The sequence below is a fragment of the Perca fluviatilis genome, chromosome 1 (genome assembly GCF_010015445.1).
Source record: "Perca fluviatilis chromosome 1, GENO_Pfluv_1.0, whole genome shotgun sequence".
NCBI classification, from domain to species: Eukaryota; Metazoa; Chordata; class Actinopteri; order Perciformes; family Percidae; genus Perca; species Perca fluviatilis.
Window position 1 is genome coordinate 9,383,330 of NC_053112.1, and position 12,934 is coordinate 9,396,263.

Genomic DNA, 12,934 nt, shown 5'->3' on the forward strand with positions numbered 1-12,934 from the left:
TTTTGAACGAATATTATTGTGTTGTCACGTGATGATGTTTTTTTTGTTGGTTAGATGTATAGTACTCTCGCGTTTGCCTAATCCGTTTATTTAAGTAAATTTAGTTTTTTAAATATGATCGACTTGACACTCCAACAAAGGATAGTGTTCAAAAAAAACGATTTAGTTTGTGTGATAAAAGCAGCTACTCTATCGCCGAGGATCGATCATTTCAAAACTAAAGCAGATAGCAGCGTTCGGCCCACCGTCTAAATGAGCAGACGCGTTTCACACATGGTTTCACATGTTGCTCCAGGTTTGATCGAATATAACCCGGTTTATGTCACGTCAGTGTGATTCTACATTTTTGTACATGCTTTACAAAACAGGACAAAACGGTTCCTAGGAAAACAAGTCATTCAACCAGGAAACCGCACACCGTTTTGAGATTGAACGTGCCCTTGTTTTTTAAGGCAGTTACCATGACTACAGTCAACAAGCGGCAGCTAAATTAAACGCAAACAGCCCACTTTCAGGTCCAATCTAGCTACTTTGTCTCGGACCGGTTGTGAGAGTTAGTAAGTAGGTTGAGTTCTTTATCAATATTACATGAAAACTGTTTAATTTAGTCTAACCTATAACGCTAGCTAGCTATTACGATGCAGGAATGTTGAAATTAAATAAAAACAACCGTTAACGTGAATTTAGCTAACGTTACTTGCATCAGAAGCTAGCAGTTAAACGTTAGCGCAGAGCTAGCTAGCTAACGTTAACGTTATTAACCTGAAACGATCTTTTTTTGTCAATAGTTTGTGCTAATTTGGTTAGACTTAACATTAAGCTGTTTTGAAATATGCAGCCATGTGTTTTAATAATAATGTTAGAGAAGCTACCTTAATGTGGGAAGCGCTAGAGGACCCTTTTGCCCTGATTTTAGCCAGTCAACTCGGAAAATCTCTAGTTGAGATTTTGAAGGCGGTATATGTGCAGTTTAGTGTCCCAAATTCCCCATACAATGTCCTTAATTAATTATGAACCTGCTAAACCACCTGTGCTACCCTAACCCTAACCTTAACCTGTCTCAAAAAAGACCCTCATCATTTGGGACACTCAACTGCACGTAAGCCTTTGAAGGCAGTCCATTTCTCTGTTTTATGAGAATCGGGTCACTATATAGAGAGAATGTAGAGAAACAGTACAACTAGTTCTTTGCCGACCACAAATAAGTTTAAATTGTTTCTGCAGCTTGTACAGAGCCAGCAGCACCAGATGCCACAAGCAATCTCAGACATTTCATCACCACAGCATGCTTCATAAACAATTAACGTTATAATTTCAACAGGAGGACCAGATGTGTTTTTTTCTGGCTGTCTTGTTTTTGAGAAATCCCACTGATAAACTGATATGATTTGGAAAACAAAGCAGGGAGGAAACTATACAGCTATAGACAACTAGTGCAATCAATGACTGTTTGTTTTGTACAAAAAAACATTTTCTTCATTGATTCTGAGTAGACTTGAGAGAAATGGAGAAAGGAACGATCCAGGTCAAAGTGCCAGGCAGTAACAGCCGGTCTACAGAGCGCAGAAAAAAGGTTGGTGTGTGTTTAAGGGAGGGGAGATGCAGTGGATATTTTAAATAACAGAAAAGGTTGTGTATTTTTACTGTAGCTAAGTTACACCCATAATATGTTTTTTTTTTTATTACAGCAAACTCCAGGTAATAAGCTACCAGAACTGTTTCTGTTATTTTACAGATTTATGTGTCCCCTCCAATGTTGAAACTAAACCAACGCCCTTGACTGTGCATGTACACATCATACATTGTTTTATGTCTGCTGCATATTAGTAGAGCTACACAGTGTCTGTAACAAGTAAAAAAAAAAATATATATGCTCTATATATATGTATATAGTGTTTGAGATTGTACTGCTGTGCTGTTCTCGTCCATGGTCAGGAGCTGCGTACTTTATTGGCTATGTGTGTCGAAGACGAGACTGAACCCAAAAATAACTTGGCTCTCCCTAAACAAAAGCAAGACAGTCCTGACCAGAATATGTCGCTGATGAAAGAAGGTGGGTGGAGACAGAGCGGAGACTCACAAAGCACGTTGCAAAGGTACAACTTTTGGCTTACAAGGATTGCTTACTTTAGTGTTAACGTGTGTCTGTCTTCTATAGAGATGAAGAGAGACAGGCAATGTGACATTGAACGGAAGAGAGCACAGCTGGAGGTAAATGACTAAGAGGGCCCTTTTTTCCCCACCTCTTTTTATTTGAATTTCACAGCAACATTAATGCAGTGGTAACTGGCAGTGACAAATAAGGCATAATTGTGCATCAGTATGTCAGTGACTCTCATGTCCCCTACACAACCACAAACCTACCGAGTCAGGTCATGTTAGCAGTGGTGGAAGAAGTATTCAGATCCTAAAACACACTGTAAAAATACTCTGTTACATTCCACCACTGCATGTTAGTTATGGGGCTTTTAGAAGTGCTGTCACTACCCGATATGAGTCGAGTGCAGATGTGAGTTGCGCATGCGTGTCACGTGCGACTTCACGCAGATCTGTTTTGCTGTTAGCCACAGAATAATGAGATAGGTACATTACATAGCAGTGATTTATTATTTAGCGTAAGGCATCACATTTTCACGGCACGATCCCTGATGTCAGTTCTAGATTAGAGGCTGAAGTAGCCTACAAGAACCTGCTAAGGAGAGACTTCTGTAATGTCAATACAATAAAAATGGACCTACATAACGTAGTTCGTTCACTGCTGGCTACAAGTTAGCAATCAAACACAACAAAGGCTGTCACTTGAATGGCGTTTTAAGCTAACGTTAGCAATCTAACAGTCATAGATAGCTACAACGCTTGCCGGATCCGGATCCCTTGGCGTTAGGCCGTAAGCCGTATAAATCTGAGCATGCGCAACTCACATCTGCACTCGACTCACATCGGGTAGCGACAGTGCTGCTAGGTGAATTTTATCACCTCTGTGCAGAGCCAGGCTAGCTGTCCGCCTGTGTGTTCTGTTTGTTCCATAAAGTAAAAAACAACTCCTGTTTACTTTTATTTTCAAACAGAACACGAACCCCGGTCTCCTGGGTACTTCCTGCTTTGTTCCCGTAAATACGGAAAAGGCCACTATAAACGAAATATGAGTCGTAATTCCTGCTTGAACAAACAACCTATGGGAGCGTATTTTTTTTTGGGGGGGGGGGGAGGACACTCTCTAACGGACACATATAAGAGTTGTATCAATCCTCTCATCCAACTCTCGGCAAGAAAGAAAATAAGGATATTGCCCAAAGTGTCAAACTATCCTTGAACATAAAGACACGTATTACATAATACATATTTTGTTTTGTTTACAAAAGCACAGGTTCTTCATAGATCTAGCTTCTTAATTTTTCTCTCAAATGGCACCAGATTTTTTGCATTTAACTTTAAATATACAACATTGTCTTCCGGGGGAGCATGCCCCCTGACCCCTCTAGAGGGTTGGGGTTTGGAGGTCCCCCCCCCTCATAGTCTCACAAAAACCTGGGAAACACTGCACAGATTTTATTATTTTTTTAGTTATAACAATCTGCCAACATCAGCCTAATATTGCTGCACTGTCAATTAATTCCATGATGACAAAGACGTAGTATGTTGAACAAATGTCTTCTTTTTTTTCCCACTGCTAATTTATTTCTGGCTTAACCTCCGTCTCCTTACTTATCTGCAATACTCCTCCTGCAATACTCCTCTTACCTTCTTTTCTCCATCCTCAGGCATCTCTGATGAAGAGCAGGAAAGAAATTAAGAAGCTGAAGAAGACCATTATCACAAAGACGGCACATATGAAACAGCTTGAGCAGAGCCTTGGGATAGAGAACAAAATCTCTGAACAGTGCCTCAGGAGGATTGAGAAGAAAGCTGAGGATGCCAGAACACTGTAAGCAGTAGCGGATTCCTTGTCATTGGGACTTAAAACTGAAAAACATTTTTTAATTGTATTATAATAATTGTAATGTTGTCTCTGTTGTCAGTTTTGAAAAAGAGAACCAGAAGAGAAAAGAGGCAAATTCTACAACTGCGAAGTTAACTGAAGACATAGGGACCTTAAAAAGGTATCATCATCATCATTTAGGACCGTTCTCACCATACCCGTGTCTAAAAGTTGGAAAAGCTAGATCAGAGCATGAATAAATAACACTCAAAAAGCTTAAAGACAAAACTTAAAGCTTAAGAAGTCCAACTACAATCATTAGATCTAAGAAAAGTCTTTCAGTGACAATCATTCAGCTGAGGTGGTTCCCAAAACGGCTCGTATAATGACAGGGAAAACCCTGCATAAAGTGATTTACCAATACTGTATGTGCTAGGAAAAGATCTATAAATAAAAAGTGAGCAAGTATTAATCTGCAGTGAACATGGATAAAATACCCTGTCTTTCTTCTTGATAGTGAACTCGCCAAGATTGAGGATATCCTGAATAAATATAAGAGGTACAAGAACATTTTGTTCAAGCTGTCGCCTCCGGAATGGCAGCAGGGTAAGTGTTGAAACCCAGGGAATCAATATGTCATAGATTATAACTACCAGGGTGACGTTTGGTAATCCCCTCTTCAATGTTAACTTTGGTTATGTTATGGGTCTAAGTGACTGATGGGAACAACAATGTTTGAAATGATCCCAGTATTAACCCTCATGTTACCCTCGAGCAACTTTGGTTGAAAAAAAGGTTTTTTTTTATATCAGAAAATATGGGACGTCAAAATAAGCGCGAAAAATGTAAAAAACAAACGACAAAATGTTGGGAAGAGCAACAAACAATGAAAAAAAGTCAAAAACACCGGAAGAAAACGTTGAAATAAGCACCCAAAACATGACATAGCCATGACGATAGTGTGGAAAAACTCCATCGCTACCTTGTTAGCCGGTTCCTGAATGGGCGTATGTGTGCAGTGCCGTGAAGCAATTGGTTACATCGCGAGACCTGATATTACGTGATACCTCCTTGCAAAAAATGTAAATGTAAAATAATGACAAAAACTTAGAAAAAACAAACAGTTTTGATTATTGGGTGGGGGGCATACATTATGCCTATGGTGATGTGAGCTATAACATGCACACAGGTTCAGGGTCCAGTCCGGGTCCAGTTGTGCCATCCAGCAGGGAGCCCACGCTGTCCTCTGCCCGCGACGACACTCTGTAAGGAAACACCAACACACTCGCACATCATGACCAGTCACATCCAGTATTTGTCTCGGATGGAGTAGTAAATAATAAGGTCAATGATCTAGACTATGACTTTCATTTAGTTATCGGTACAAGGCAAAATCATCACAGTATAAAGAAAAACATACTTTTAAAATAAATGTACCCTCTAAAGACTAGACTAGAATTCAAAAACTTAATGGGAAAAGTATTATATATTATTACAAAAGTATTAATTTCTCCCTTTTGATTTGTTTTATCATTATGCTTTTTCTTGCTGCCGTTTCATAAAGCTGTAAGACACATATCATTAATCTCTCTTTCTTTGGCATTGCGGGGTCACAAAATTCTCAACCGGATTGCAACAGCTCAAAATGTGAGGTCAGTTTACCTGCAGCAATACCTATATATATATATATATATATATATATATATATATTTATTTATTTTATATATATATAGTTTTTTTTTTATCTTGAGTGTTTATTTGCAGCCCTCACAGTGTCTGTCCTGCAGGAGAAGCTGGAGCTGTACTTCTCCGATCCCCAGCAGCTTCTGGATCTGATGGCCGAGTTGACGGAACAGAACCTGTGCCTGATTCCGCACTCTACCCGGGTGGACGAGACACTGCAGGAGCTCAAGCAGACCATCGATGCAACCTGGAAGAAAATGTAAGCATCATATCATCCAAAAAAGGCCAAACTTGTGACAACAACGGTCTCATCCGATGCCAACTCCTCTCTGCCTATATAGGAAAAAGGATGACGAGAGGTTAACGTTGCAGGTGAATGACATGGAGGAGAGAATCAGAAACGAAATGGAGAGAGCTACTTTGCTCAAAAAGAAGGTTCAGCTCCATGACTCCCTGAAAACACAGGACCAGGTAAGGAAGCGGGATGTACTGTACGTTTGGTTACTGCGGAGCCCCTAAAGGGACGTTGGGATTTATTTATTTTCTGATGCGCACAAGAAACTTTGTAATTTGCACGAGAAACCAATCTGAGTAGCAGTCAGAATGGAGGTATTCATCTGCCTGAAAATGCAAAGAAATGTACCATCAACAAACTTAAAGATGATAAGGTAACCGTTAACTAATTTCATGCTGTGAATTTGAAATATTAACTTTAGCCACAAAACGTTAGCAGTACTTTGTCAGCATCATTTTTGTGAGCTTGTGAGCACAAGATTCTTTTGCATGCGCACCAAAAAGAGTCATGTCATGTCCCCTTACAGGCTCCATAAGCAACAACATCCCCCTCTTTCAAATCTTAAAGCTGCACTTGGCAACTTAAAATGGATTCATTGGGGGAGAAACACCCAGAAATAATGTACTGCAGGGGTCTTCAACATTTTTTAAACCAAGGACCCCTTAACTTAAAGAGAGACGGAGCAGGGACCCCCTACTGAATATACTGTATAACATTTAGTTGCGTATCAAACTAGGCCTAAAATAATGTATAGGGCGGCCTAAAGCCTTTATACATATTTTTTTTGCATAGAATACTAAACTATTAAAATATTTGTCGGCATGATTTTATAAATCATGTTTTAATGTTTAACATACATGTGGCAGAGTGAATCCTTAGGATGAACTGTATCTGTGGATGGCCCAGTAAGCCTATCGCCAGTGGGGATTTACAGTGCCTTGCGAAAGTATTCGGCCCCCTTGAACTTTTCGACCTTTTGCCACATTTCAGGCCTCAAACATAAAGATATAAAACTGTAATTTTTTGTGAAGAATCAACAACAAGTGGGACACAATCATGAAGTGGAACGAAATTTATTGGATATTTCAAACCTTTTAAACAAATAAAAAACTGAAATATTGGGCGTGCAAAATTATTCAGCCCCTTAAGTTAATACTTTGTAGCGCCACCTTTTGCTGCGATTACAGCTGTAAGTGGCTTGGGGTATGTCTCTATCAGTTTTGCACATCGAGAGACTGACATTTTTGCCCATTCCTCCTTGCAAAACAGCTCGAGCTCAGTGAGGTTGGATGGAGAGCGTTTGTGAACAGCAGTTTTCAGTTCTTTCCACAGATTCTCGATTGGATTCAGGTCTGGACTTTGACTTGGCCATTCTAACACCTGGATATGTTTATTTGTGAACCATTCCATTGTAGATTTTGCTTTATGTTTTGGATCATTGTCTTGTTGGAAGACAAATCTCCGTCCCAGTCTCAGGTCTTTTGCAGACTCCATCAGGTTTTCTTCCAGAATGGTCCTGTATTTGGCTCCATCCATCTTCCCATCAATTTTAACCATCTTCCCTGTCCCTGCTGAAGAAAAGCAGGCCCAAACCATGATGCTGCCACCACCATGTTTGACAGTGGGGATGGTGTGTTCAGGGTGATGAGCTGTGTTGCTTTTACGCCAAACATAACGTTTTGCATTGTTGCGAAAAAGTTCGATTTTGGTTTCATCTGACCACAGCACCTTCTTCCACATGTTTGGTGTGTCTCCCAGGTGGCTTTTGGCAAACTTTAAATGACACTTTTTATGGATATCGTTAAGAAATGGCTTTCTTCTTGCCACTCTTCCATAAAGGCCAGATTTGTGCAGTATACGACTGATTGTTGTCCTATGGACAGAGTCTCCCACCTCAGCTGTAGATCTCTGCAGTTCATCCAGAGTGATCATGGGCCTCTTGGCTGCATCTCTGATCAGTATTCTCATTGTATGAGCTGAAAGTTTAGAGGGACGGCCGGGTCTTCGTAGATTTGTAGTGGTCTGATACTCCTTCCATTTCAATATTATCGCTTGCACAGTGCTCCTTGGGATGTTTAAAGCTTGGGAAATCTTTTTGTATCAAAATACGGCTTTAAACTTCTCCACAACAGTATCTCGGACCTGCCTGGTGTGTTCCTTGTTCTTCATGATGCTCTCTGCGCTTTACACGGACCTCTGAGACTATCACAGAGCAGGTGCATTTATACGGAGACTTGATTACACACAGCTGGATTCTATTTATCATCATTAGTCATTTAGGTCAACATTGGATCATTCAGAGATCCTCACTGAACTTCTGGAGAGAGTTTGCTGCACTGAAAGTAAAGGGGCTGAATAATTTTGCACGCCCACTTTTTCAGTTTTTTATTTGTTAAAAAAGTTTGAAATAGCCAATGAATTTCGTTCCACTTCATAATTGGGACCCACTTGTTGTTGATTCTTCACAAAAAATTACAGTTTTATATCTTTATGTTTGAGGCCTGAAATGTGGCAAAAGGTCGAAACGTTCAAGGGGGCCGAATACTTTCGCAAGGCACTGTATATATGCTAATAATATGTTGGATTCATGTTAAGACAATAATTTGGAGGCCCCCCTGCAGTGACTCCGAGGACCCCCTAGGGGCCCCGGACCGCCTGTTGAAGAGCTCTGATCTACTGTAAAGCGGCATCATTAAACTACATACGATTTTGCCCGAGGAGATGAGGCTCGCAGAATCAGTGAACTCGTTTAAATCTCTTCTCAAAACCCATTTTTATGAACTTGCTTTCATGTGATGTCGTTATTGCTATTGATTTTTAATTTTGTTTGATTGCTTATATTCATATGCTTATTTTGTCTTTTGCCTTGTTTTTTGACCCAATTTTGTCTTGCTAATGTTTGGCCCCACTGTTTAGCTGCCTGTTGTTTTAGTTACCTCTTCTGCCTTGCTTTGTCTGTCAAAGCATTTTGTAATCTCTGTTTTTAAAGCTGCTTTATAAATAAAAGTCAATATTATGATTACATTACATTACATATTCATTGTATTCCGTATCCTCCTCCCCTTTTTATCTGTCCCACCTCCTCTCCGTGCCTACAGGACATTTTGTTGGATGCTCTGGGTGCCAAGGTGACAGAAGTGCACTGCCGCTGCGTGGACAGCCGCCTGACCAACCTCAGCACCTTGGAGAAGCTGTCCAGCGTGGAGTACCGTATGACCGTGGTGCTGGAGCTCATCGAGAACATCCCGGAGGAGGAGCTGGAGACACTGAGGATGATCAAAGACAACGAGAGGAAGTCTAGGTTAGTCTCACTGAGCGGCCGGACAGTAGGCCTGTACTCTTGAAGTCATTCAGGTTTCGATAGGTATATTGTTCATTACTGTATATTGTACGTAGCTTAGAGCAGAGATCTTCAACAGGGGGTCCTCAGAGTCAATGCAGGGGGGCCTTCAAATTATTGTTAATTTTTGAACATTTAAAAAAAAAAGTAAAAGTCCTAACATGAATCCAACATATTATTACCAAATATAAACCCACACTGGTGATAGGCTTACTGGCCTATAAGTAAGCTAGTCACTAAGGCCATCCACAGATACAGTTCATCCTAAGGATTCACTGCGCCACATGTATGTGTAACATTAAAGGTCCCATGGCAATGTCACTTTATGAGGTTTTTTTAACATTAATATGCGTTCCCCCAGCCTGCTTATGGCCTCCTCAATAGCTACAGACACAGAAATGGCACATGCTAAGGAAAGCTCATTGTGGGACTGGCTCTAGTGGCTGTAATTCTGCACGAAGGCAAAATTTCGGGAAAGAGACTTCAGATACAGTATTAGGGGACCACTAAGGCCTATATAAAAGAGACTTCAGATACAGTATTAGGGGACCACTAAGGCCTATATAAAAGAGACTTCAGATACAGTATTAGGGGACCACTAAGGTCTATATAAAAGAGACTTCAGATACAGTATTAGGGGACCACTAAGGCCTATATAAAAGAGACTTCAGATACAGTATTAGGGGACCACTAAGGTCTATATAAAAGAGACTTCAGATACAGTATTAGGGGACCACTAAGGTCTATATAAAAGAGACTTCAGATACAGTATTAGGGGACCACTAAGGCCTATATAAAAGAGACTTCAGATACAGTATTAGGGGACCACTAAGGTCTATATAAAAGAGACTTCAGATACAGTATTAGGGGACCACTAAGGTCTATATAGAAGCATCCAAAGAGCACCATGTCATAGGACCTTTAAAACATGATTTATAAAATCATGCCAACAATTAGTAGGCTATTATAATAGCTTAGTATTCTATGCACTAAAAAGGTATGTATGAAGGCTTCAGGCAGCCCTACACTTTATTGTAGGCCTAGTTTAATTCCGCCGGATGCATGTCTTTTTGCAGATGTCCGTCACCTTCCTCTTTCTTTGTGTTGGAATTTTAAACTCCGGTGGATTTGTGAGGACTATGGTTAACTGCTCCTCAGATCTCTGCAGGGTAAATCCAGACAGCTAGCTAGACTATCTGTCCAATCGGAGTTTTCTGTCGCACGACTAAAACTACTTTTGAACGTACACATGTTCCACCAAAACAAGTTCCGTTTTGCAGCAGCTCCGCCCATGACGATTGTGATTGGTTTAAAGAAATGCCAATAACCCAGAGCCCGTTTTTTCTCCCATCCCGGAATGCTGTGTGGTCTAGCCAGACCCTCCTCCGCAGCGCCTTGGAGGAAGGTCTGGCAAAGCGAGACTACTCAAAAGTATTATTTTAAATGGTTTAACAACAGCATGCAACTGCAAATAGTATTTTTTATCATTGAATGTTCTCTCAGTTATTTGAAGAATTTATTGAATATTATAATAATAATATAGCGCTTTATCATAGACACTCAAAGCGCTTCTGGGGTGAGGGGACTACTCTATATATTGTGTATATCATGTACAGTATGAGTGTAATAATAATAGTGCGGGGCGTTAATGTTTGAATCGAATTAGGACTTTGTGAGCAGAATAAGAAAGGACTGGCTTTTCTATCTTCAACGCAATGATAGAAAGACAGTGTACCTTGCAAACTAATGAAAGAGCTCTGGATAGAGATGTTTCCCCAAAGAGCGTTGTTGTTACATGAAAACCCACTTCTCTTCCTTCTTGCTCTATCTCTTCCTTCTTGCTCTATCTCTTCCTTCTTGCTCTATCTCTTCCTTCTTGCTACATCATGTTCCAGGCAACGTGAAGAGCAGCTGAGGCTGGAGATGGAGAGAAAGATAGAGATGATGAAGAAGTGCTTTAAAAAATCCCATGGCGAAAGCAAGAAAATAGTGAGTCTTTCACTTCAAAATGAACAACACCATTATGTGAATTTTGTATTAAGTTTTCTAATCACACAACACAATAAATTATATTATTAAGAGATCAGTAACACATTCATTTGAATAGTGTGTGTAGTCAGGATCAACGGACGTACGTTTCCAGAGTAAAGCCTGAATTTCGGCGCGTTTTTTTTAAATTCAACAATGAATTTGAATGTATTTTAGCAGAGAGCAACATAAATGGGGATCTGACTGTACTTTTAATATCTGTTCATTTATGGCAAGTCATATTTCTTTTTATTATTTTAATTTTAACATTTGTATGATTTTATCAGCACCTTGGCGCTTCTTTGTAAAGCACTTTGGTCAACTTAAGCTGCGTTTAAATGTGCTCTAGAAAGAAACTTTACTTACTTACTAATATCGTTATTGCGATATTCAACAACGTTATCGCATATCGCACATTTTGCTCATATGGCGCAGCCCTAGCTCACTCGCCAAATACCTGCTCTCTGATCCGATTGTTCTTGACTCAAACGTGTACTCAAAGCAGTGAGAGAAATAAACCCGTCGGATGCTAAAACCTCATCTTTTTATCTCTCAGACTGGAAGAAGGCTCATGCCCAGGTGCATCCCTCTGGGGCAGAAGGTCAAAGTCAGCGATGAGGACAACGTTCCTAACGAGGAGGAGCTCCATGCCTTCCTCTTCACCGCTGAGGACTCTTGAAGTGGATGAAAATTCACCAGTTTTCCAGAAATAATCGGATTGGCCACAGCCAGCGCAACCTCATTGTCTGGCTTGTTTCTTTTTTGTTGGTACTCTTATGCTGGGACTTTTATTTCTGAATGTGCATTGATTTGTATGTAGCCTTCTTTCGAAGGTACAATTTCATTTTAAAGTGCTCATATTATGCTTTTTGGCGTTTTCCCTTTGCTTTATTGTCTTATATATCTTTTTTGTGCACATTATAGGTTTACAAAGTGAAAAAGTCCCCCCCCAAAGGGACTTCCCATCTCCAACAGAAAACACTGTTCACCAACTGCTCCAAACAGCTCTGTTGTAGTCCAGCCTTTACTTCAGAGACAGACGTGGTCACTTTGGAACACACGTTATAATGCTCGCCTAGCTGCTAGCATAGCACGCACTCATACTCTGCTTCTGACTGGCTAGTAGTCCTTACCTAGCTACTGTCAGGGCACGCCCTCATACTCTGCTTCTGACTGGCTAGTAGTCCTTACCTAGCTACTGAGCATGTGCGACTCCCAACAAAGATGGAACAGAAGTGAGATGTCTCACTCTGTAGCTAAAACAGAGAGCTCAACACACAGGGTGAAAAGAGGAGCTGCAGCAATGTGCAGTACAACACAAATGTGGTTTTTGAAAATTAAACCATGTAAACCTATTCTGATATAACCTCTAAATACAATTGTGGACCTGAAAATGAGCAGAATATGAGCACTTTAATGTTTTTTTTTCTGTTTGCAGCTTTAAGGCCGAATACAGTCCCTATAAACACAGGGATATAAGAAACTGGAGACTGTAAAGTTAGTAATTAAAGTAGATATTAGTAGTGGAGACAGAAATGGTGAATTAATTGTACTCAAGAAAGGTGTGCACAAGCTATATGCCATAAGTCAGTGGGCCACCCCAATCAAAAACATATGAATATGAATAAGCCACCAACTATTTGTGTCTCCCGGGTCTGCTTTCCACTGC

The 12,934-nt window shown here is 40.3% G+C and overlaps 1 protein-coding gene across 4 annotated transcripts; it reads left to right on the forward strand.

Moving 5' to 3' along the window:
• Positions 1-257: 257 nt before the first annotated feature.
• On the forward strand, positions 258-12,258 carry LOC120559385 (coiled-coil domain-containing protein 38-like). 4 transcript variants are annotated; one of them, XM_039801088.1, is made up of 14 exons: positions 258-561; positions 1,494-1,573; positions 1,936-2,053; positions 2,159-2,211; positions 3,762-3,925; positions 4,020-4,100; positions 4,437-4,525; positions 5,109-5,184; positions 5,559-5,566; positions 5,684-5,861; positions 5,944-6,073; positions 8,996-9,198; positions 11,133-11,226; positions 11,822-12,258. In XM_039801088.1, the coding sequence occupies exons 2-14, from the start codon at positions 1,505-1,507 to the stop codon at positions 11,942-11,944; spliced, it is 1,386 nt and encodes a 461-aa protein (XP_039657022.1). In that variant the 5' UTR covers positions 258-561; positions 1,494-1,504; the 3' UTR covers positions 11,945-12,258. The 4 variants fall into 4 exon arrangements, with proteins under 4 accessions (XP_039657022.1, XP_039657006.1, XP_039657028.1 ...); XM_039801072.1 differs by having other exon boundaries at positions 258-557; XM_039801094.1 differs by having other exon boundaries at positions 258-557; positions 5,559-5,571; positions 5,707-5,861; positions 11,822-12,257.
• Positions 12,259-12,934: the final 676 nt, after the last annotated feature.